General features: G+C 48.4%; 10 protein-coding genes across 10 annotated transcripts; 4 read left to right on the top strand and 6 right to left on the bottom strand.

Moving 5' to 3' along the window:
* The first annotated feature begins 278 nt into the window (after positions 1 to 278).
* On the top strand, positions 279 to 1,732 carry EDB82DRAFT_501662 (uncharacterized protein). The gene is made up of 2 exons (XM_025736137.2): positions 279 to 442; positions 542 to 1,732. Exons 1-2 carry the CDS (start codon positions 423 to 425, stop codon positions 1,581 to 1,583), a joined length of 1,062 nt encoding a protein of 353 aa, XP_025586774.2. The 5' UTR covers positions 279 to 422; the 3' UTR covers positions 1,584 to 1,732.
* Positions 1,708 to 3,824, bottom strand: EDB82DRAFT_193842 (uncharacterized protein). The gene is made up of 4 exons (XM_025736136.2): positions 3,679 to 3,824; positions 3,445 to 3,587; positions 2,276 to 3,378; positions 1,708 to 2,225 (listed from the first exon to the last, which is right to left on the bottom strand). The coding sequence occupies exons 1-4, from the start codon at positions 3,722 to 3,724 to the stop codon at positions 1,832 to 1,834; spliced, it is 1,686 nt and encodes a 561-aa protein (XP_025586773.1). The 5' UTR covers positions 3,725 to 3,824; the 3' UTR covers positions 1,708 to 1,831.
* A 1,474-nt stretch (positions 3,825 to 5,298) lies between these two features.
* On the bottom strand, positions 5,299 to 6,776 carry EDB82DRAFT_501657 (uncharacterized protein). Its single transcript, XM_025736135.2, has 3 exons — positions 6,599 to 6,776; positions 6,491 to 6,550; positions 5,299 to 6,434 (listed from the first exon to the last, which is right to left on the bottom strand). The coding sequence occupies exons 1-3, from the start codon at positions 6,624 to 6,626 to the stop codon at positions 5,401 to 5,403; spliced, it is 1,122 nt and encodes a 373-aa protein (XP_025586772.2). The 5' UTR covers positions 6,627 to 6,776; the 3' UTR covers positions 5,299 to 5,400.
* A 218-nt stretch (positions 6,777 to 6,994) lies between these two features.
* EDB82DRAFT_193773 (uncharacterized protein) lies at positions 6,995 to 7,812 on the top strand. Its single transcript, XM_065607179.1, has 5 exons — positions 6,995 to 7,185; positions 7,235 to 7,293; positions 7,344 to 7,437; positions 7,528 to 7,618; positions 7,678 to 7,812. The coding sequence occupies exons 1-5, from the start codon at positions 7,093 to 7,095 to the stop codon at positions 7,782 to 7,784; spliced, it is 444 nt and encodes a 147-aa protein (XP_065465029.1). The 5' UTR covers positions 6,995 to 7,092; the 3' UTR covers positions 7,785 to 7,812.
* A 1,275-nt stretch (positions 7,813 to 9,087) lies between these two features.
* Positions 9,088 to 10,707, top strand: EDB82DRAFT_193770 (uncharacterized protein). Its single transcript, XM_025736133.2, has 2 exons — positions 9,088 to 10,293; positions 10,349 to 10,707. Exons 1-2 carry the CDS (start codon positions 9,285 to 9,287, stop codon positions 10,381 to 10,383), a joined length of 1,044 nt encoding a protein of 347 aa, XP_025586770.1. The 5' UTR covers positions 9,088 to 9,284; the 3' UTR covers positions 10,384 to 10,707.
* Positions 10,708 to 12,409: 1,702 nt separating this feature from the next.
* Positions 12,410 to 14,057, top strand: EDB82DRAFT_193646 (uncharacterized protein). The gene is made up of 2 exons (XM_025736132.2): positions 12,410 to 12,916; positions 12,976 to 14,057. Exons 1-2 carry the CDS (start codon positions 12,569 to 12,571, stop codon positions 13,702 to 13,704), a joined length of 1,077 nt encoding a protein of 358 aa, XP_025586769.2. The 5' UTR covers positions 12,410 to 12,568; the 3' UTR covers positions 13,705 to 14,057.
* EDB82DRAFT_193607 (uncharacterized protein) lies at positions 14,057 to 15,759 on the bottom strand. Its single transcript, XM_025736130.2, has one exon. The coding sequence runs from the start codon at positions 15,472 to 15,474 to the stop codon at positions 14,410 to 14,412; it is 1,065 nt and encodes a 354-aa protein (XP_025586768.2). The 5' UTR covers positions 15,475 to 15,759; the 3' UTR covers positions 14,057 to 14,409.
* Positions 15,760 to 15,880: 121 nt separating this feature from the next.
* Positions 15,881 to 20,177, bottom strand: EDB82DRAFT_462330 (uncharacterized protein). Its single transcript, XM_065607880.1, has 3 exons — positions 19,451 to 20,177; positions 18,878 to 19,392; positions 15,881 to 18,829 (listed from the first exon to the last, which is right to left on the bottom strand). Exons 1-3 carry the CDS (start codon positions 19,754 to 19,756, stop codon positions 16,045 to 16,047), a joined length of 3,606 nt encoding a protein of 1,201 aa, XP_065465028.1. The 5' UTR covers positions 19,757 to 20,177; the 3' UTR covers positions 15,881 to 16,044.
* EDB82DRAFT_501627 (Mss4-like protein) lies at positions 20,172 to 21,576 on the bottom strand. The gene is made up of 3 exons (XM_025736128.2): positions 20,993 to 21,576; positions 20,767 to 20,933; positions 20,172 to 20,709 (listed from the first exon to the last, which is right to left on the bottom strand). Exons 1-3 carry the CDS (start codon positions 21,147 to 21,149, stop codon positions 20,578 to 20,580), a joined length of 456 nt encoding a protein of 151 aa, XP_025586766.2. The 5' UTR covers positions 21,150 to 21,576; the 3' UTR covers positions 20,172 to 20,577.
* On the bottom strand, positions 21,577 to 22,754 carry EDB82DRAFT_501624 (uncharacterized protein). The gene has a single exon (XM_025736127.2). The coding sequence runs from the start codon at positions 22,567 to 22,569 to the stop codon at positions 21,700 to 21,702; it is 870 nt and encodes a 289-aa protein (XP_025586765.2). The 5' UTR covers positions 22,570 to 22,754; the 3' UTR covers positions 21,577 to 21,699.
* Positions 22,755 to 22,796: the final 42 nt, after the last annotated feature.

The raw sequence follows: 22,796 nt of genomic DNA, 5'->3' as shown, positions 1-22,796 counted from the left end.
TAGAAGGAGAATGAAGGGATACTGTGAATGATAGCCGGGGGAGGCATTAGTATTGCGCTATTGACTGGAACTATGGTTGGGATTGTAAAAGATGGTGACAGAAGAGAGGGAAACGTTGATGTGATTGTGAGTTGAAGAAAGAAAGAAAAGTCTTGAAGAGAAAGAAAAATTGGCGGTTTTACGTTGGAAAAAGAATGTCGGCCCCACCAAATTCAAAGCCCCCACATCTGGCCGAGGACAGGACAGTCGACAGTAGCAGTCTTGGCGCCACCTTTCTCTTTCCCATTGCCTTATCCATGTTCTGGTTCCTGGACTGACGTCGTGTCTTTCAGCCTCGTCTCGACTTGTAACAACCGTGTTCAACCAGAACTTCATAATCAGCAAAAACTAACTTGGTCATATTTACTTGAATATTGGCCATCATGGCGATTCCTTGGGACTCGTAAGTTGATTTTTACTATTATTTTGTACTTGTTCAAACATGATCTCTTGGCAGCCACTTATACTTCACTGTCTGTACAACAACTAACCTTAACAACAGACTCCGTTCCCTCGTCATCTTCTTCGGACCCATACTCTTACCAAAAGCTATATCATACTACCGATCAGTCAAGAATAATCCCCACGGCCGTCATGTACCCATAGTACCCGTCCCGTTTCGAATCGGAGTTGCGCTCGCGCTTCTCGCTATCCTTATCATCACCTACATCGTCCAGACGCTCCCGCCCTTTTCACCCGAGAACCTCTTCCTCGCCACGCAGAGCCGTCTGCAGATCCCCGTCGATGTCCTCTTCAACCGAGTTGCTGTTGGAAGATCGGACAATGTCCTTACAAAGCAGGATGAGGCGCTGAGGGGCAGATTCGTCAACTTGGAGAGTCGATTGCTCTACCTCCAATTTGGTCCCGATGTGCTGGCTAACTGCCCGTTCTGTACCTCGGAGGAACCAAAGACCTTCTTCAACTATGCCCTCCCACAGCTTCTGTGGCCTCACATCGTCAACCTCTTCGCCGTTGCTATTGTCACGAGCCCTACTTTCACAGGCCGAGCCGGCGCCCAGTGGCGACCAAAAGCTACAATGGCTGCTGCTGTCATCGCAGCTCTCGATGTTTACTTTGTCAACTCATACAACTACCAGGCCAACGCCCGTGCTCTTCGTCTATCAGAAGTTGACTTCTTCTACTGGACTGCCCGTGTTGCGCGCCTGGTGACTCTTGCTTCATTTGACGCCGCCCTTGGATGGCTCTTATACCTATCTGCCACGAACCGCGCATTCGTCGAACCTCCCTCGCCCGTGGAGCGTATCGAAGCAACCGCTCGTGCCTTGATGGTAGTCAAAAGCAAGCTTAGCGCACTTGGCATTGTTAAAAACACAGCGCTGCGCGACGAAGATCTTCGATCACGCAGTCATGCTTATTGGAGCCATGAGGTTCGTCTCATGGGTGAAGTTATGGAGGAACGGGAAGTTGTAGAGGGAGTCAATGATGCATTGAGCAACCGCATCGACGTTGCAAACATAACAAGAGACGCCGAAGGTTATGCACAGAATGTATTGCAGAACTTGCAAGCAGAAACAGATGGCTAGACTCCTTTCCGTCCTGCTGCGTATTATCCCAACCCTTCTTCTTTCAAAAGAGCTATTCATACATAGAGGTCTATGACCATCAAAACTTGGCATCGATTACCTTGAAACCCGTATCTCGTTCTTTCTCTTGTAACAATGTCCAGTGAAATATCCCCCCCCCCCCTGCGAACCCCCCTGAAACATACACCGTGTTCATTCCTCACATATCCGTTTAGTGTAATGTCCACATTCAAACTCAACATTCATCATTAGCTCCTGGACTCTGGTTTTGTTGACTCTGGTCTCACTGGCCCCGTAGCCGCACTGCTTGAGCTGCCCTTTCTGCTTGGCGTCTCTATAGCACCCTCTTGAGCACTGCGTTCCAAGAAGTTTGCCCAGAGTTCTGACAGGGACTCCTTCTCCTTCGCAGAAGATGTGTCCGCAAAAATGTCAGTGTTGAGAGAGGGAGAGCTCGGTGTGCGATTAAAGGGTGACATTGGTAGACGCAGATTATTCGAGGTGCCTGGACGGGCAAGACCAGCTTGCTCGCGCTGCTCGTCGGTCCAATTCAAATATCCAGCCATGACCTGGAGGACCTGGAAACGCTTGGCGTCACCACGGTCGAGTGTAAGGAAGTGAAGGAGGTGGTTAGTGACAATTTGTCTAGTTGGGGTTAGCATTAAGTCGTCGTAAATAGGAAGCAGTAAACAAACCTGTCTACGTTGTCCTCTGGCTTGGTCTTCTTGAGATATCGCAATGCCTTGGTCAAGTGATCATTCAACACAATGGCTTCATGCCTCAACTTTCCAATGAGAAGGTTCTTCTCCTTGACTTCCTTCTCGAAAGGCGCAGTTCGCTCAAGCTCTTGGGTCAGAGTCTGCTTGGCTGTCTCGGCTTCAGTGGCGCGGGCATCGGCTTCTTGCGCCTGCTTCTTGAGGCCTTGAATCTGTGCTTCGGTGGTCTCGACCATATCACGGAGCTCCTTCTTGCGGGCATCCTGGATCTCGCGGAGGGCGTTTTGTAGGTTCTCAATGAGAGTCGCCTGGCTATCTCTGTCCGCCGTAGCGCTCTCGTAGTTCTGTCGTAGCATGGTGACCTGTTCCTCTAGTTCCGAGACCTTATCGACCAAGCTCTCCTTGATGGAGCGCTCCTCCATGGCAATGACCTCCCATTCGCCCATGGCATTCGCGGTTGTCTCCATCTCTGACTTGAGATGTTGAACATGTCGGAGCAACTCTTCCTTCTCCTTGCCCCAATTCTGTGCCGATAGGTTGTTTCGACTTCGGAGGGTGTTGAGTTCCCTAGTCGCATCTTGTAGCTCCTCCTTTAATTTAGCGACATCGTCACCAGATGACACTGCATTATTCCTGAGCTCTTCGTTCTCTGCCTCGAGCTCTTCTATACGCTCTTTGCTTTCTTCGAGTTCTGCCTTGTCGCGCTTGAATCTATCGCTCAATGTCTGCTTGATCTTTTCGACACGACCGAGAAGGGTCTGGTATTCCTCTTCGGCGTTCTCCTTGGCAGCATTGCTCTCTTCCAGGTCGCTCTTGAGCTGTGTGACTTCGCTGCTGTGCGTCTCTTGGATGCTCTCGAGCTGCTTCCGTAGCTGTTCGACCTCGGCCCGCAAGGCCTCTCGTTCCTGGCTCATGGCTTCTAGCTTGGCAGATGTGTCTGAATCGTCGGTCTTTTCTTTTTCGCCATCAACTGGTGGGGGTGTGAGCCCGTTGCTCTTGTTCTGGAGCTCTACGGCATGCCCGTTGCTTTGGACGGTGGGTTTTTCGTTTACGTCTTCGACTTGTGCATCGACTGGCGTCTCCTGTATTATTGATACATGTCAGCGCGCGCGCAATTGCATGATATGGGAAGCGTCATGGCTACGTACGGGCTGAGTGGGTGTCTCGGGCTCGTCTTCGAGGGCGTCTTTGTCCGAACCCTGTTGAGGCTGAGAAATATCAGGCTGCTCCTCAGAAGCCTTGTTCTTGTTGGCGTTCTTCTTCTTGTTGTTCTTCTTCTTTTTGGACGACCCTGCACGAGCGGGAAGCGAGGCCCCATGGTTAGGACACGTTCTCGAATCTCCATTTCCACCTCCAATTGCAGGGGTAGGGATTGCACGCACCTGAATTCGTCACTTGGGTCGGGTTCGTTGTAACAGCGGACGACATGGTGAGCTTTGAATGCGCCAGTCACGATCATTCAGAGGTTCAATGTCGTGCAGGTATAGTCCTAGCGCCGGGGTTGCTTTTACGCGATAATGGATGCAGAATCTAAAATAGGTAGGTCAGGTTGGGTGCGTGTCAGTACATTAACAGTACAGAGTGGCCTCCCTCGTGTTGGTGTCAGGTAAGGTAGGTCAGTGGGAGGGATGGAATTCCACCACGTCAGCTGGGGTTATGGTGGGATTAGTGGACGTCAGTGCCTGAAGCTCCCTGGAGCTGGCAACGTTTCAACGGCTGCGGCGTCATTCCATCAAGTCGGGTCCGAAAGTACCGGCCGGCTACTACAGTAGCATTCTATCAGTTATAATATCAGCTTCTTTTTCGAATCTGAAACCTCGAGAACCAAAGAGACTGGTTGGATAATGATATATGTTGCGCTTTGATTCACGTATCAGATTCGCTGCCGTCGAGACGGTACAAGCACGAAGCAATTTGCTCAATTATCCACGAGTCTCACTGCATACAACCATTAATCTTACTTTGAGCAAGCTCTAGATGTGTGCTTACTTTTCTAAAACACGTTTAACAAAAATGTTGTCTAACAAATGGGACATCCCTTCATATCTTAGTATTCCATATATCTGGCTTGGGTACCTATTGAACCAATACCAACTCACTGTTTATAATTGATTCATCTTCGGCAATCCGTCAAGGCTCTTTAAGAGATTATTGATATCTAGAGTACTCCGAACTGAAGAGACTAACATTGGCCTAGTTTTATAGCGTTGTGTCGTGGCTTAGCAAGATTAGTAGACTGGAGTTAGGAGAATCATGTAAACAATCCAATAATCACTGACACCACCAAGCTACATTAAATCACACATATACCAGGCTTGTATTCCACCCCATACATATACAGAGAATCTCAAAAATACACTCTTATCAAAAATTAACAATCAGAGGGAAATACCCCAAGTCAATGGTGAATAAGGACGTTCTGCTCAAGCTGTAGGTTAGCTCCAAGCGAATACGGCTGAGTCATCTTGAAAGTGGATCCTTGCGACATTCTTTTTTTCCTTATTGCGCGCGCGTTTCGAATCTTTTTCTTCTTCTTCACATATTTTACCCTTCGCTATCACACTTTTTGAAATGGACCATTGTATCCCATGGCTTTTTCATCATCGTGTACGAAGTAGACTATAGAACGCCTTTCATAATCCCGTTGCTTGCTCTTTTATTTTCTATGAGTGCTATGGGTTCGCTTATGTGCGTACATATCTTCACAGTAGACATAAATTGTTTTAAGCAAGAGCTTGTATCTCGATATATAAGTTTCTAGTACTCATGCAGCCTTGTGACTGTACTGGAATTTCGATACTGTTCCCCTCGCTGTTATACTTGTGGTATTCCATGGGGATGTACCGTTCATCTATACAGCTGAAAGATAGAGAGAATGGAATCTAACAACGAGAGTAACAATATCACGAGCACCGTCACTCAAAACATGCGTACATATTATCGCGACATTTTCCCTCGTCAACAGGGCTGCTCACATTACACGTACACTTGGTGATAACAAAGTGATGTCCAATTGCATTCATTTCATTATGGATTCCTTTTGAACTATATCTATACCGCTTTAAACTCCGAAAACCCATTGAATCGAACAGTTTTGTACCCGATCAAGCCTTGGTCTTGCGACCCTTGCCTCCTTTTGTTGCCTTGCCCTTTGCGGCCTTTGCTTTGGGGGCTGCCTTGGGCTTGGTCACAACTTCGGTCTCCTCGACAACTGTCTCAACAACCTCAACGGGCTCCTCGGCCTTGGTCTCCTCTTCCTTCTCAGCGGGCTTGGCCTCCTCGATGGCCTTGGTCTCGGTCTCGGTCTCGGCCTCGCCGTTCTCGATAGCTGCAACAGGAGCAGGGACGTCCTTCATCTCGGGAGTGTCAAACTCGTAACCAATCTCCTTGAGCTTAGCAGCCCTCTTTGAGCGCTTAGCGTTCTCCTTCTCAACCTTGTTGGCCCAAGCAGACTCGCTCAAAGGCTTCGAGAGGTTGTTACCGGCCATCTTGTTCCAGGGGACCTTCTTAAATCGTCGGTTGGCGCCCTTGAACATATCGTCGTGAACTTGCTCCTTGGGAATAACTCGGCACTTAAGGATGTGACCGAACAGAAGGTAGCTGTCCATAGTCTTGGCGACGATCTCGGCGGTGGCGGCCTCGGCAAACTTGACGAAAGCGTAGTGCTTGCTGGCACCAGTCTTCTTGTTTCGTGAGAGTCGCAGCGCAACAATGGGACCGAATTGCTCAAAGTACTGTCTCATCTCGTGCTCGTAGAAACCGTGGGGAATGCGACCGATGTAGATAACGCCAGCGTCCTCGTTGGAGGCCTTGGCAGCCTTCTGAACGTCCTTGGAGACCTTGGGGATCTTGCCAACGTCCTGGCCGGGCTTGAAGCTGGAGTCGCCCTCGGTCATGTCCTCGTCGCCGGAGTCGAGCTCCTTCACGATCGCCTGGACCTCCTTGCCCTCCTCAGCCTCTGACTCGGACTCATCGGGGATATCGAGTGTGGTGGACTCCTCCTCGACGACCTTGACTTCCTCGACGGGCTTGCTCTTCTTGGACTTTTGCGCCGGCTTCTCGGCGACCTTTGTTGTGACGGCAGTCTTCTTGACAGACTTCTGCTTCTTCAGCGACACAGGCGACGCATCGGCGGGGGCTGAGAAGGGTTTGTTAGCGACATATAAAATAATATTGCGAGTGCTGTATGCTCACCCTTTCGCTTAGGCTGGGCAGCTTTGGCAGCGCCGTTAGGCTTCTGGATGTCAGAAGCAGCTTTAGAGAGTCAGCGCATGAATAATTCGCGATTTTGAAAGTACTTACACTTTCTCTTTCTCAATTCTGGTGCCATTGTGTCTGATATGGTTGTCTTGATGCTGGATACGCAAAAGCTAGACACCCGCAGAAAAAGATGCGTGGGCCATGGGAAAAAATTGGAATTCTGCCATGTCTAATTTAGGCGGTGAAGGACTTTGTCAACTATCAGTTTATCTTAGTGGGGGTTGGGGTCCTTTCAGTGGTTTGGTCCACTAAAAAGTGATCGGAGCTTCTGAAGCTTACAACCAACGACCTCGCGATAGTTTAATGGGTGAAGAGTTCCAGGCAACATTGAACACTTCATTTCTTTCTGACAAAGATCGAGAAATTCACACCTCCTGATATTACGCGCGACACTAGTACTTGCGGGAGAAGAATTAATCTTTATCAACTCAATCTTATTTGACGTCTCATTTCTCCCAAGTTCGAATCACACCGAAAAATTAGGGGGATTACCTGCATCCTCTTTAACTTTACGAAAGTCAACGTCTAAACATATAATGTCGAAAAAGCAAGAAAACTTATCACATGAGGAGGTGTGGGATGACTCTGCCCTCATTAATTCATGGAATGAGGCCTTGCAGGAGTACAAAGTGAGGAACTGAAGGGTACATCGTGAACAACCGCTGACAGATTTGACAGAAATATCACAGCATACACGCAAAAGGTGGAAGTGTACGAGATCTCGAGCCTCAAAACAAGTAAGACTACTTAGACTGAACATCAAGGATAATCCACTAACATGAATCAGGGCCAAGATTGAGACAGAGCCCGAGTCTGAACAACCTCAAGTGTCAGAAACAGCGGAAAGCGTTTTGACTTCAGAAAAGGCGGAGGAAAATAAGGTACGAACCCTTGTGCTAGTTACCTGCTTTACCCGGATCTCGTCCGGTCTTTGGATCTCCTATCTTCCGTGTAACTAACCATCTCTGAAGATCTCTCCGTCACGGAACGAAGCCAAGGAGCCTACACCGTCGCAATCTCAAGGTGTCCCTGCCTTTCCGATACAGACTGTCCTTGGTTCTGGTAAGTCTAGCCCCTGTGACCTTTGTCTACTGCATGATCTGGCTAACCAATCGCAATAGTACAAGACGAAAGCCTCAAGAAACTCCTCATGTCTTGGTATTATGCTGGCTACTACACAGGGTTGTATGAAGGTCAACAACAAGCTCAACAGAAGCACGCGTCTTAAGCGAAGAAACAACGGTATAAGCATATTACCCTTGAAACACGGAAGGGCGGTAGCCATCAACCAACGTGGCTGTGAGCGTCATGAGTTTGGACATGGGTTCTCGGTCGGCCAGCTGCCGTTGATGCGACGACACAAGATTGAGATTGCCATTTTCTCGGGAGTACGTGCATGAAGCAGTTTAGATGAGAGACCTGAATGGCCGTGGGGAATTTTACAGAAACGATGTTAAGATGCTTTTGTGAGTATATATCACATCGGGATATCACATTCATGAGTCAAGGCTTGAGAGGATACAGAAGCGCTAAGTACGGTGCAGGCTCCATAAAGCGATGATATCAACCTTATGCTATGACCACAGCAAATTGCGAGCTTAAGTAGCTTGATATTGGTAAACACGGAGATATTACTGTGAAGTCTTTTCCCCGTGATAAACCCATGCAACTTGAAGCATGGACCAGTGGAGATGATGATATACGTTTCTTTAACCATTTAATTCTTATCTGCTGCATTACGCCAATAAAAGATGGGCGGCTGATGATGGTAGGCAAAACTTGAAGAAACATAGCCTCACAAGGAACAAACTCATCCGAATAAACCGTCGAACAAAATGCGGCCAAAAAAGGCCAGACGAAGTCGATGAAACCTCAACGATGAAGATCAATTAGTGAAACGAATGCTATACTGTTCAAACAGGGACTATAATATTCAATATCTTGGCTTCAGCCCACGACCTCGTCGATAGTAACAAGGCTCCAGTTCTGGTATAGCAGTAGCCTCAAGCGGTGGTAGTCTAGAACGGAGAGGAGTACTCCCGTCCTTGGCTCGTCGGACCTGTCTGTATGTGTAAGAGCTTGGGTCTCATCACTAAAAAATGCACCCCCTGCTGTTGGCTTGCAATACGACCCTATACAGCGCCCAATTAAGAATATTTGCCCTATACTGGGCGCTGGGTAAGAAAACAACCCAATCATTATCTGTCGCATATAATTCCCTTGGCGCTGTCGAGTTGCAAAACGGGGTAAAACTCCAAAACACCAAACGCGATCCGAGACGGATCTGTCACAGAAACGACCCCCCGCACCAGCAGTCGTTTCACGGGAAACCATAACGCTACAGGCCAAGACATGTTGATCGGATCTCGAGAAACCGAAGCGAGCGCAAGCCCAGAGCCGGCTTCTTCAGTGGCCGTGTTTCGAACATGCGTTTGGAGGGCTTGTCTTTCCAAGGGGTTGCAGCCGCCATTGATTGATGTACTATAATAAGAGCAAGCGAGTGCCACGATTCACAATTCCTGTCTCATTCCCATATCTCATTCTCAGTTCACATTTTCTCGATTGTTTCTTCGTGCTTCATTCATTTTGCACCTAGATTTCCTTTCATTGAAGGCAGGCCCTCATTCTTCATTTGAGTCCCTCTTAATCAACTAAACCGATTCAAATCTCTGGCAGATCATCTCTACCTTTATTCTCTTTTTTACTTTTTAATACCCAGAACGACATCATGAAGACTTCAACTCTCGCAATGGCCGCTTTTGCGCCAATGGTTTTTGCTGGTCGCTTCATTCGACGAGACCACCCTGAGCCTGCCATGGCTATGCCTGCAGCTCCTGAGCATCCCGTTGCCGCTCCTCCAGCTGAGCACCCTGCTGCTGCACCAGCTCCTCCTGCTGAGCATCCCGTCGCTGCTCCCGCTCCCGCTCCTCCTGCAGAGCATGTTGCTGCTCCTCCCGCAGAGGTTGTTCACCCCGGTGTCACCAAGGAACACAAGACCGAGATCATCATCATCTGGCAAAACCCTGGAGCTGGTGCCGAGACCACAACCGTCAACGAGAAGGTCACAGTTACTGAGACCGTGACCAAGGGTGGAGAGGTAGCCACTCAGCCTGCCGCCGCCGCATCTCACACTGTCACCGTTGGAGGCCCTGGAGGCCTTGTCTACCAGCCTGAGGAGCTTCACGATATCCCTGTTGGTGACACCATCGTCTTCGAGTTCCTGTCACAGAACCACACTGTCTCTCAGTCTGGCTTCACCACCCCTTGTGATCTTATGGATGCTGGCATGGACTCTGGATTCATGGCCAACCCTAACAACACTGTCTCTCCTCCTCCTCAAGTTGCTATGCAAGTCATGGTTGACACTCCTTTGTGGTTCTACTGCAAGCAGGGCAACCACTGTGGTCAGGGTATGGTTTTCTCCGTCAACCCTACCCTTGAGAAGACACACGCCATGTTCAAGGAGATGGCTATCCAGCAGAAGGGTGACGGCAAGCTTGCTCCTATCCAAGGTGGTGAGCCCGCTGCTCCCGCCGAGTCCAAGCCCGCTGCTCCCCCCGCTGCTCCCCCTGCTGCCCCTCCCGCCGAGGCTGCCCCTGCCCCCCCTGAGGCTACAGGAGTTGTTCCCGGCAAGGGCACTGTCGCTCCCGATGGCAGCTGTGTTTGCCACGTCTCTTGTGCAGCTGGTGCTTTCCCTGCCGCTGCACAGGGTATCAACTCTTTCGGTGGCATGGCCGGTAAGTTTTAATCCTTCAATCTCAACTCGTAAAACAAAGACTAACAAGATCTCAGGAGGTCTTCCTTACAACATGGGTGCTGCGAGCTAAGTAACGACATGAAAGACGAGGAGTGTTAATACCACGGAAGATTGCTTAGTAGTTTGCGATGATGTTATTACTTGAATGTACCATTTATGTATGGGTTTTAGACGGTCTCGATTATTTCCTTGGGTAGCCTAGATGGCATTATGAAATCTTCACGGGTTTGAAGATCGGTTTAGTTAGTTAATGGGACAAAACCTATGGGACGAAACTTAATTCTTGATAATGATTTTGCAAGGCTGTGCCTTGAATCTTGATGCCATTATGATTGTGAAATCTGTTTGAAGGAATACCATACCCCTCTGGCAGAGTTCAGGTGATGATACAAGGAGCACAGGGTTGATCTAGATTTAGTACGAGGATGAATTTACTTACAACTGTACGACGGAAATAAACTAAAGAGCATCGTTGATATGACGTATTTGACAGGTCGTAAGTGGTATCCGACCTGCATAGAACAGCAAGCAAGTCGTGCTTGTGTAACTCAGTATAAGTTGCCATGCTATCAATTGCAGACCACTTACTCCGTCTTCATGTTTCAAAACAACTGCAATCAGAAATTGAATGTCAAATTTTTCAGTGATATATGTATTATAAGGTAAATAAGATGCAACATTTGAGACGGGTTAAGAAAGAGGAATTTCTCTCAACACCAGTCGTTATAACAGGATAGCCTTACCAAGTGAAACTATACATTGAACGAATAGCTGACACTTTAAACTACACCAGAACTTTCTGAAACATACATCTATCAGCGTTGACTATGTTTATGGTTAAACGATAGATTTGCCATGATTCAAGCACGTGTAAGTTAAGCATTAACTCATTATGAAGCATCGACAGAGTTTCGACTCAAAATGGACACAGAAGCAGTCGTAACTAGAAGAGATTTTCAGCACCATAGAGTTTCTCCAGACACGCAAGCCATGATTGACTTCAATGTCTTTACATTCTTACTTTTGACTCAATCAAGTGCTGACATCCTTCATGCTCATAGGTCTATGCTGCAACCCAAACAATGACCACTGCAAGACTAAAATGATGAACTCTCAGATCTAAGTGCCTTTACTTCACATGGCAAGACAATATAAGACAAAGACAACATTCCGATCTTCCATGATAAAGAAACCGGATGTGATGGCGTTTCACTCGCCGCTTACCGTACCAAAGTCCCCATTTAGTACCGGATAACCCAAGAGCCGTTGCAACATCTAGGGAACCTCGTTTATCGTTACTCCCCGGTTCTCTCAGAAATTAGTCTGGTCTAAGCCTTACCAGTCCGTTTTGGATCCCAAGGTTGGAGCTAGAAATGGGGACTCTTGAAGCCGTGGGGCGGAGTAGATTTTGACATGCTCACATCCATCTCCCTTTAGTTGTGCTGACTATTTGAATGGCGTTCAGCCACACGGCAGAAGAGCCGAGCCAAAGCTCATGAAACAGGTCATGTACGTACCACATTCTACAGAGTCAATTAATGTCTTTTCATGATTTGTCTGTCTTGCTTAACAACTTCTACAATCAAAGTCAACTTGACGATGTGAACAATCATCACAATAAGAGTATGAACTCATAGATAACTCAGCCAGCCATGATTGATCAACACAAAGACCCAATTGATTCCCATTCTATCTATGACGAAGAACGATCCAAGGTAACATCGTCTCTCTGCGCTACCGCTATTCTCCGATCTTACCCCAGGAATAGATACGCTATGTGCTGCTGGACGCACTCTGAAGCCACGGCCGTCTTAGCCGCGCTGACTCTGGTCCAAGTCGCTAGCTCGGGCAGTAGAGGTTGCAACATGGCCGTCCACTCGGGAGTTGTGAGAAACCGAGACTCGAAAAGGTCCAATCTCGTTACATTCTCTCGATGAGATTCATGTCGTCATGATAACCTCAAACTACCACAGACTCTTCAGAGGTAACCTCGCCATGAACTCAATTGATACCAGCTGAGAGGCCCTCTTCTCCTCAGCCTCGGCGTACGCCGTGCGTCTTGCCAAAACTATCCTGACCATGTCAAACTCTTTCTTATATATACTATCTCATGTAGCTCCCTCAGTGATTCTCTCATCTTTATCACACAGCATTACATTCTCTCCAGTTTCAGTGACCCAGTTACCCATCCTGCACACACTCTCTCACTATCATTCCCAATATAGTCAGCATTCACTCCCTTCTCTGAAGCAGATATGCATATCTCCACTCTCTTTGCCTCTGCAGGCCTCATCAGCTCTGCCTTTGCTGGCATCCTACCTCGATCCTACAGGATCCCCTCATCTAATGGCTTTCCCAATCCCAATGCTGATCAACTCAACGCCATCAACCTTCAGGCTGGTGGAAAGCTCCCTGGAGCTCCTCTGCCTACCTCTCTCGGCGATGGCTCCACAGTAGCCTTCCAGCTCATTGCTTTCAATGAGCTCTTTGAGACTGCCTATTTCAGCTCTCTACTTTACAATGTCACCCATAGCGTAGAGGGCTTCAAGGTAGACGACGATAAGCGGGCAGAGGCCGAGAAGATTCTCAAGACTATCATTGCTGTAAGTGCACTTGCAAATCATCACCGCTTATATACCAGATGACTGACACTCTACAATAGCAAGAGGAGCATCACGCTATCGGTGCATTGGCTACCCTCAAGTCAGCGGGCAAGTTCGCCCCTTCGCCTTGCAAATACCAATTCCCCACCACCGATCTCAAGACCGCTATCCTTCTGGCCGCTACCTTTACTGATGCCGTGCTCGGTGCCCTCCAAGACGCAAATGTCATCTTCAGCAAGGAGGGTGCCCACGAGGTGGTACGCCTCGTCTCATCCGTCATTGGTCAGGAGGGTGAGCAGACTGGCTTCTTCCGTCTCTATCTCGACCAAGTCCCCTCCGAGTCCCCCTTCCTGACCACTGTCCCCGCTGCCTTTGCCTGGTCTGCTCTCCAGGCCTTTGTTGTGCCTGGATCATGCACCGAGGACATCTCTAAGATCGCTCTCCCCATTTTCCCTGGCCTGATGGTCAATGGTGGTGCCATTGGAGTTCTGGAGCCCAAGGATCAGACCCTCTCTTTCAGTGCTGAACTCAAGGAGTCTCACCACGGTAAGGATCTTTACATCACCTACACTGTTGGCCAGCAGCTCCCCTACAGCGTCAAGGCCGAGAATGTCAAGTGGGACGGAAACTCTGTCACTCTTGATGCTGAGTTCCCCTTCTCCGAGCTCGTTGCTTCAGGTTTCTCCCACGCTGCTTTGACTACTTCTTGCAACATCTCCACTCCTGATGACGTTCCCAACTACACTCTGGCCGCTCCTGGTCTCATCCAGGTCCAGAACCCTCTCTAAGCTAATCCCAAGGAATTGGCCGACTGATGGAATACGAAGTTGTTTCTGGTACTTAATTGGTGGGTTTGGGAATCGAATTTCGGTGTTTGGGATTTAACATATGGCTGAAGTTATTGCATTTTACTCTTTTCCGTAATAATTAAAAATGATTGGTTATTACCAAAGTCCCAAAACCATGAAGCGATCAGCACCGATCTGATGCAGGATCCCGTCCCTCCATATTGGATATTCGGGACATTGGATAAACCTTCTCGTGTGCCAATGCCAATGATATGTAAGCTGGGACATTTCAGCTGAACGTCTCCTCAGCTCTGATAGCTGGACGATCGGGGAATTATAATTTTAATCCCATCTCGTGAACTCATGCAAAAGTAATCAGACCGCATTAGTTTGCTGCGGCTGCTTATATTGACTTCAAGCCTCTCGAGCTTCGACACGATCCAATCATGACTGCAGGATAATCGAAAGATATGTGTATGATGAGATTTTGTGTCTTCCTCGACCCTTTCCAAGTTATCATCCACAGAACGAGAGGTTTTGATTGACACGTTTTTGGGGCAAATGAACCTCTTGCCACCAATGTCGTGCTGACCGGTACCAAGCTTTGGCTAATGATAGCCAAAATCAAACCTTGAATCTCACTTTGGGGTGCATTAAACCGGTCGGCAATGTCAGATGCTAAAAACTTCTCTTCGATGGAGTAGCTCAATCATCTTGCTGCTTGACGCCCCCCTCTTCGTCGACCTCGTCGGGGAGATTGTCGTTCATACGGATAAGCAACTCCTTGAGTTTGCGACGGTTCTTCCTCCATGTCAACAGATCCTCCTCATCTTGATCTCGGATTGAAGGCGTCACCTGATTGCCATGCTCGTCTTTGAGATAGTCTGGTATATCGTCATCCTCCTCCTTCTTCAAACCCCGCTCTGCAAGGTTATTTGGTCCGTCGCCAACGTGCCACGATAAAGGTACTAGATGCGCCTCTTTGATATGGTCTTCGAACCCCTCATCATCTTCGAACTCTGGAGGCCTTTCTAGGCGTCCACACTTTCCCCACAGACACTCAATAGAGTCACCGTGAACTTTGGAGACATGTCGTCGTAGTGTCTCAAGATTGTGTAGCTCAGCCTTGCAGTCCATCCACTCACACAGAAAGGGGAAAAACTGAACGTTGGTTCGATAATAAAGCTCTCTTGGAGGGGGAGATTGAGGTTTTGGCGGTCGTCCTCTTCTTTTAGGAAAGCCGACGAAGCCTTCGGGATATGGCCGCGGCTTGATTTGTCGGGCCTGCCGACCAGCTGCAGCTGTCCCTGGTAAACTTTTTAGTTTTTTAAACGATCCCTTAGGTCTTCCTCTTCCCCGTGCCGGCGTTGTCGACGTTGCATTGCTGGAATCACCAGTCTGTGTTTCATCTGGATCCGACGGCCTGGAGACGTTGACTAGTTTGGATAACGTGCTGGGTCTTCCCTGTGGCGTCAAATCTGACATTACTGGCGCATCGGAACCATCGTCCTCAATGCTATCCTCTTTGTAAGCGCTGAGACTCGTTGGCGGCCTTTTCAAAGCAACGTCAAGATTTGACCGGCCACTTGATGTCAGGGGTCCTGGATGTTGCTTAAATGGGCTTTGGGTATGTTTTTTTGGTCGTCCAGCTGGAGGATCTGTCGAGTCCCCACTAACCGACACAGAATCAGAACGTTTAGTATGCGGTGGTAATTTGACGTGCTGGATACTTTGGTCAGGCTTGCCACGGTTCACGGCGCTGAAACTCATGCTTTACACTTCAACACGCCTCGACGCGGTGCAGCGCGAAGTAGCTAGGCGTGTAAGGTAATAATCGATTGCAAATTTGATGCGCAAAATATGTTGTCAGTGGAAATCGTTAGATGTAATAACAATTTGCGTTAAACTTTATATCGTTCATCAGTTTGTAAACGGTTGTTGTATTGGGAAGGATTGAACAGCCAAGTAGACTAGACAATTGGCGCGAAGGTGATGTCTGCTCACGTGCCTTAATGAGTTTCATTGTGGAAAGAACAATTGATTTACAGACAAAGTAAACCTTCAATTCTCATAAAAACCATTCCATCAATAGATATTAATAATACTTTCCACCAGCTGGTATGCTCTGCTTTTACGATTTTAGACAGTACGTTGATATTGAGGTTGTGGTTACATGGCATACAAGCTAAAGTCGAATAAAGGTTTGATTCATTTCGCATAAACTACTTCGTGTTTGTTATACAACATAAGTATGAAAACTCCGTTCGTGCCATCATCAATCTCATTCGTTTACCCTTCTCTTTCTTGTTGATTACTTTACTACAAAGGAAATCCAACTCATTAAACTTCGGTCTCGACATCGGGCTTTCGGCCATCTAGTGCACCAAGCTTGGCCACCTTTCTGACGGCGAACTTGGCTTCATCCTTTACGAATTGGAGGTTGCGCATTGGGCGCCATTGCATGAGGCCTCGGTGCTTTCGGTGCATATCGCGGCTGTCAGAACGATAAGACTTGATCTTCTTGATCGGGTTCTTGCTGCTGGCGCTGGCCTGAGAGTCGGCGGTTGCACTTGTCGCGTTGGTACCTGTGCTGTCAACTGAGGTGCGGCCATTCTCAGAAGGGTCCGTTAGCTCAGTGTCACCGTCTTGGATGCCAAGATCAGGATCAGAGTCGTTCTCATCGAAGTCATCATATTCTTCGCTGTCATGACTGTGTCTCTTCACTGACATCAAAGCAGAAGGATCCTCGCCAAAGGCGCCACTCCAGTCAGTACCATCCTTGGCTAACCACTTGGCCTTTTGTTTCTCATCAGCCTGAGCGAGAACGTCACGGCCATGGGTCAAAGACTCCTCGTGTAGCTTTTGAATCACAGGAGGTACTTCGGTCTCGACATCCTGCTTGCGCACGCCTTCTGCGTAACAGGCTTCCCAGGTCTCGATAGTCTCACGGTCGTCGTTGCTGCTCGCAAACTTGATATGGTCGGAGTCGGTTCCCGGAGAGAAGCGGCCGTGGAACCTGAGTCGTCCAACTTGTTCCATATCGATATCAGGAACTGATCTGTAGTTTTCTTCTGTGATGTAGTTCTGGGATAGCCGTAGGCTGTTGTTACACTTCCAAATAGGGATGTCGAAGTCCTTGTCCTCACCATCAACCAGCTCCAGAAGCCAAAGGACGGCATAGGCGTCGGCGTGTCTCTTACCACTGGGGTAGAATTCTATAAAAATGGGCGAACTGTAGCGGTGACGAACTGGCAGTCGAATGCGCTCACTGTTATTCTCGCCACTAATGTTGAAAGACATGCCGTCGGCTTCACGCGTAGAAGAGCTTTTGCCAGTGCTGGCGGAGGAGCCACCAGTACGGAATCGAAGCTTGACATGGTTCGCCGGGGCATATCCAGTGGTTGTAATAACATTGGTCATAAACTCGAAAGTGCCGATATCCCAGCCCAACTGAGGAGGAGGAAGGCGGAGCTCGACAGAACGGAATAGCAGCGAGATGCGGATACGACCGAAGCCAATCCCTCCATCAAGAGGATACCACCTGGTAGACTCACTGCTGGTTTGTAGGATGTCAGTTAGCTTAAGGGGAACGACACCGATGAGAGGGTCGTGCTGTCGGTTGCGCGAGTCACGAACGCCGACAGTGACGATAGCGGAACGCCAATCGCGGATGAACTTTTCCGTTCCTGCGTTGAAGATGGGCTGAGAAGAAACAACCTTGGTTCGAGTCTTATAAATAAGGTCGTCGTTAAGGAGGATGGTGCAGTATGAACTGGGGAGACTCTTGGATTGCTCTTCCTTCACTTCACCGGCTTCTGGGCGGGCTGGTTCGTACTCGCGACCCTTTCGCTTTCCATTGGAGCCCTTGATGTTTTCCAGTTCCAAGCCAACAATCTGATGGACAACGATGCTCAGAATACCAGAAGGCCACAATGGGTCGGGAGGAGTGTGAATGACGGCGTCTTCCTCTGCGTTGTCGATAGCGCCCTTGTTCTCTTGAAGCTCAGGCTTATCTGCGAGTTCTTTGGGAAGACTGAGATCCCGACCATCTGTTCGAAGAGCCTTACGGAACTGTGTCTTGCCAAAGAAACCCACTTCCCAGTGAAGCTCTCCAGGCATTTCACTCTCGGCCTTGACACCTCGGAGTTTGGATACCTGAGGGAACATCTTACCAGGGTGTTGGATAAGCTTCTGGATACTGAGTTCAACTTTCCCAACGACATCATCGGCAGATGATCTATCGCTGTCCCAGAGCTCGACTGACAACTGCTCATCAGCCTTGAGAAGATCGGCAGTGACAAGTAGGCCGGCGCTCTCTTCGAAAACGGGGTTGAGATCATCCTGGATAACTCGGGTACAGAACTGAGGCTTGGAGAACTTGCTCCAGCTAATGGTGATGTAAGGGTCAGAACCACCGCCCTTGCTTCCGCGTGCATCCTGTTTGCTGAGACCGGTAGCCTTGTGAATACGAACGAACATGATACCAAGAGCCAAAGTCTCCTTCTTGATGTCATCACCCTGGAGCATCTTTCCGAGATCAAGCGACAGACTCTTGGGCGCCACATACATCGATGCGGCAGCACCTATAGCCCAGTTGACAAAGTTGGAGATGAGAGGTAGGTTAAGAATATTGACGCCCTTCTCAATCATTGGCGTGCATCCAGCCTGGACTTTAGGAATGCCCATGAGCGTGAAGGTAAGAGTCTTGAGGAAGGGTGGATCAGGAGTCAACTGAAGTCGGACTCGAGCAGTCGCGACAAGGCCTTGGAGTTCGACCCAAATGGGCAGCGGGACGCCAAAAAGTCCCTTGATACCAAGGTAGAAGACCAACTGCATGCCCATGTTGCGAGCCTTGGAGGCAATATCTCCACCGGAAGGCTTGGCATGGTAGGCGATAGCAACCTCGAGGTTGTAGAAGGACCCAGCTTGCTCGTTGGCTGCAAGCTCCTCGGGGTCGGTGTTCTTCTCGTTCTGTCGGTGCTGTTCGTCTTTGATATCTTGGACGTGGGAGTCAGGAAGAGCGCGCATGTTGAGGATACGGATGGGGTTGTTGCCCTGCGAGATATCTGCGACTCGAACGTTCTCGATGACACCGGGAACAGAGGCAGCCATAACATCTTCCAGACTACTTTTGTTAGCATGCATATATGAGTCTTGGAGGCAGGTGACTTACGTATCGGCAACAGCAGCAAACATCTCAGGGTTAATGAGACCCCACATGACTCCCAGCATCGTGTTCATCCATTCAACTGACTCGGGGATCAAGTTCGCAGTAGCAGTCTCGCCACGGTCTTGCTCACTCGACCACTCGAGATCTCTACCCTGGCGAATCAAATCCTTTGCCCACAGGAAAACTCCTGACGCGACGCAGAAACCTAGAGGGATGAGACCCAGAAGACGACCACCAAACATCTTACCAATAAAGACAATGGCACAGAAGATGCCGGCACACAAGACATTCGAGCGCTGCTCAAGAATGGCAAACATTGGTTCGTAGCTCACCGAAGGAGTCTTGTAGAACACGACAGAAGTTTTCTCGCTTCGGATGGGTACATCAGATGTCGCACCCTCCTGAACAGGGTCTGGGGGCGCAGTGACATCTTGGGCGTAACGGTACTCCTCTCCAGATTGTTTTGAAGAGGTTGCGATAGTGGCAGGCTTTCCTAGGTTCTCATTGGGAACTGACATCTGCAGAGGTGTTAGAAAGGCGATGGTAATTTGGTTTATAACTCAGCCATTAACATACCTGAGGGTTCTCGACAGCGTCCTTGTAATCGAAATCTGCGTCTCGGATACCAACATCCTTTCCTGTAACCGGATCACGCACGGTGCGAACATCCTTCTGATTTCGAATAGCTTCAGCTCTGTTTTGTCTGTGATCCTTTGTCTCGCCCTGAATTTTGTTCTGATTCAGTTCTTGATCAATCTGAGCGTCGCGCTGCTTCTTGTTCTGGTCCAGCTGGTCCATAAACTCCTTAACATTGGGAACGCGGTTCCGGCCGCTGTAATGCTGGCCGGCCGAGGGCACAGTCTGCTGCTCAAACTGCGACATGATGGCGAACCTTGTTGTAGCAGTTGGAGGACTGAGTTAATTATCAGTTTCCTCAGCAAGGTCGCCTCGGATATAATAGATGATGGGGAAGGAGAAAGGGAAGAGAACGTGAGAGGAGGGGGAGGAAAGGAAACAAATATTGTGCAATTGCCTAGCGTCACACAAATAGCATTACTTGGCCCATTTCGATTGATTCATCGCTTTTGGGATGGTTGCTTGAAACGCAATCAACCAAGGAAACATGGAATCATTCGTTAGCCAGACATGATTTAAGGTCGATCGATGACGTCGATTACAAGGGAGCTTTGGCCCAGGTCGATCATTTTTTAGTGCATGTTAAGAGCCGCGTCAAACCCATGACGGGAAACTACAGCGGGGAGCTTTACCCCCGCACTTGTGGCTGGACATTTAATTCCTGAACGCCATCAAAGTGACGTGAACAGTCATGATTTTTGTCGTCCAATATTGATAAGTCTTTTTATCATGTGCAAACCCGAAACCTCTGCCCGATCATCTTATCATGGATGTAGATGTAAGCCAAGACTGCTAATCGCTGATCGAGAGCCAAGGTCCAGGGTTACTTGTTCAGCCAGACAAGGAATCTTATAGCCCGGCTAACAGGGAATTGTCAGTGACACTAACGTACATGCAACACATCAACATGATACGATCTTCTGTCTCCACCTTCAAAAGCTTGCGTAAATGGCTTGGAACCCAGTAAGCGTTCAGCTATCATCTTGATCATCCATTGGTGCCCTTCAATCCTTGTTTTCCAAGATGAGCAACACAAATTCTTCTTGGCAGATTTCCCAATTCGGAATCTAGAAGGATGCCTCGCCTGTCTTGGAGTCAATCTCCTCACCCGATAAATCAACAGCCGGTTCCATCTTATGCATGCCATCAAACTTCTTATAACGGAGCGAGTCCAGATCAATGTTATTAAACTGTCGCACCTGCAAGCTGTCAGTCACTCGATATGATCTCAGACCAATAGTCTTTATAGTACGCACACTGATACCATATAATGGGTTCTCGGGCCGTTTCTTCTCATAGTCTATACCTATGCTGGCGCCGCACTTGGGACAGAACATGTGGTCGCGAGTTTTGGTGTTGAACATGTATCGACCGACACGCTTGTCTGAGCCGTTGTGCCATGTCACTTTCTCGTGTGATGTGTCTGAGGTACAGGTTAGCTTTCATTACCTTCGATGGAGTCAAAATTAATGGAAGTCTGACAAACAAGAAGATAACCTCCTCGACGGCAGATAGAGCAATTGCAACTTATAACCTCATGCTCAGGTAGAGGAGGAGATAGAGTTACAGACAGGCCAACGTAACCACAGTGGCACCCTGCCTCATAAGTGGCCTCAGGCTTGTTATCTTCGGTTGACATGTCGATCTATCTGGATGAAGGTTTGGAGAGAACGAGAAACTGGTCTTTGGTACACGATAATTGTATAGGAATGAACTTCGTATTTAAAGAGAATTATTTATAAGCAACTGAATATTCGGAGGAATTCCATGCCTTCAATTTGCAGGGGCAGTAAAATAGATCTCCAGTTGCCAAATTGGGACTCCGAGAATCCTTTGAAGTTCCACCGACTGGGGAGAAGTAAGAAACAATCCACTCAGATGAACTTGTCTCTAAAAAGTCGTACTCGAGTTCGGACTTTGAGTTCCAATCTGTCGGGTTGTCTTGAGTTTTCAATACTACAGGATTGACCCGAGCTGGTACCCTAGACACCATAGAAAATGAGAACAAGCTATGTTCCGAAAATCAAATTGTAAGTAAGCACTGTAAAGCCGAGATGAAAAAGGAAAAGGGAATCTGCTAGTAATCATTGTGTTTCAATACGAAAGTGTCCATATATGAATTGCTTAATGCAACAAGATCCTTCTTGAACCCTGTAGTTGACAAGCCACACTCTCCTGTACGATCCTGCTCAGGCATCGAAATCTTCCTCATCAGTTCCTTCCGTAAACCCTGCCATTTCCACATCCGAAGCGACAATATCATCTCCTTCAAAGTAAGAAAAGGTAGGAACGTAAGTGTCGTCATCATCCTCATCATCCTCTTCATCGTCAACCTTAGATCTCAGTAACTTTTCCACGGTGTAGCGAGTATGCTTGGTCTCATCTTGCTTCGCCCTCCTGAACTCATCCTTCCTTTTGGAGTAGCGAAATCTTCGCAAACGATATGCCAGAACGACCTCATCCTCAACCAAGTCATAGTAGGTTGATTGAGCCCCATGGTTTGCTGTCAATTCTGCAGAAACCTCGACTCCTGTGCCTGGCGGCCCTATTCCCATACCTGCACCTCCGCCCCTATCGTGAGATCGTTCTGCTGTACGTGATACAGTCTTTGCGACACTGATTCCGACTACCATGTAGACTGGAGCACTAAACAAGGAATTGCGAACAAAGCTATCGACTTGCTGCGTACGCAGTGCCTTGTCAACATAAGACTTTGATGGGATAAAATGCTGCGCTCGAACATTTTTCGCCTCAATGGTGAAGGATGTGGTTTTGGACCAATTTCCTTCGATGAATGGAGAGGCGCCCAGTACAGCAGCGAGAACAGATGATGCTCCAATCTTGGAGCCGAAGCCAGCATCCAACGCATCGGTGAAGCTCTTGGTGACTTGCTCCCGTTCGCTGACAATGGCCGAGGGGTCAATTGGCTCGACTTCTTTTCGGTTGAGTATATCAATCGGGTCATTGGGGTATTTGAGTATGCTCCCAAGGACTAGATCCACTGGAGAAAGGCACTCTTGTGGAATAATCCAATGTCTTTTTGGCTTGTCGAATGCCATATTGTGGTGTTTCTGCGCGCTTTTAGGGTCCAGTTAGTACGGGGCATTCAGCAATAAATAAATAACCACCGCATGAAGATCGTCAAAGGCGCTTTTAGGGTCCAAGTCACGCCCATAAAGCCAATGACGTTACAGTGCAGCTCAGCTGAATATCGGCGGGAACAAACCCTCTGATATAAAATGCCTGAAGCCTCGTTCAGGCCATCAAAATGTGATAGAATTTCCCC

This window comes from Fusarium venenatum (assembly GCF_020744135.1).
Source record: "Fusarium venenatum strain MPI-CAGE-CH-0201 chromosome Unknown EDB82scaffold_2, whole genome shotgun sequence".
In the NCBI taxonomy this organism is placed as follows: Eukaryota; Fungi; Ascomycota; class Sordariomycetes; order Hypocreales; family Nectriaceae; genus Fusarium; species Fusarium venenatum.
The sequence above is the reverse complement of the archived record's forward strand: the minus strand, read 5'-3'. Positions and strand labels throughout refer to the sequence as shown.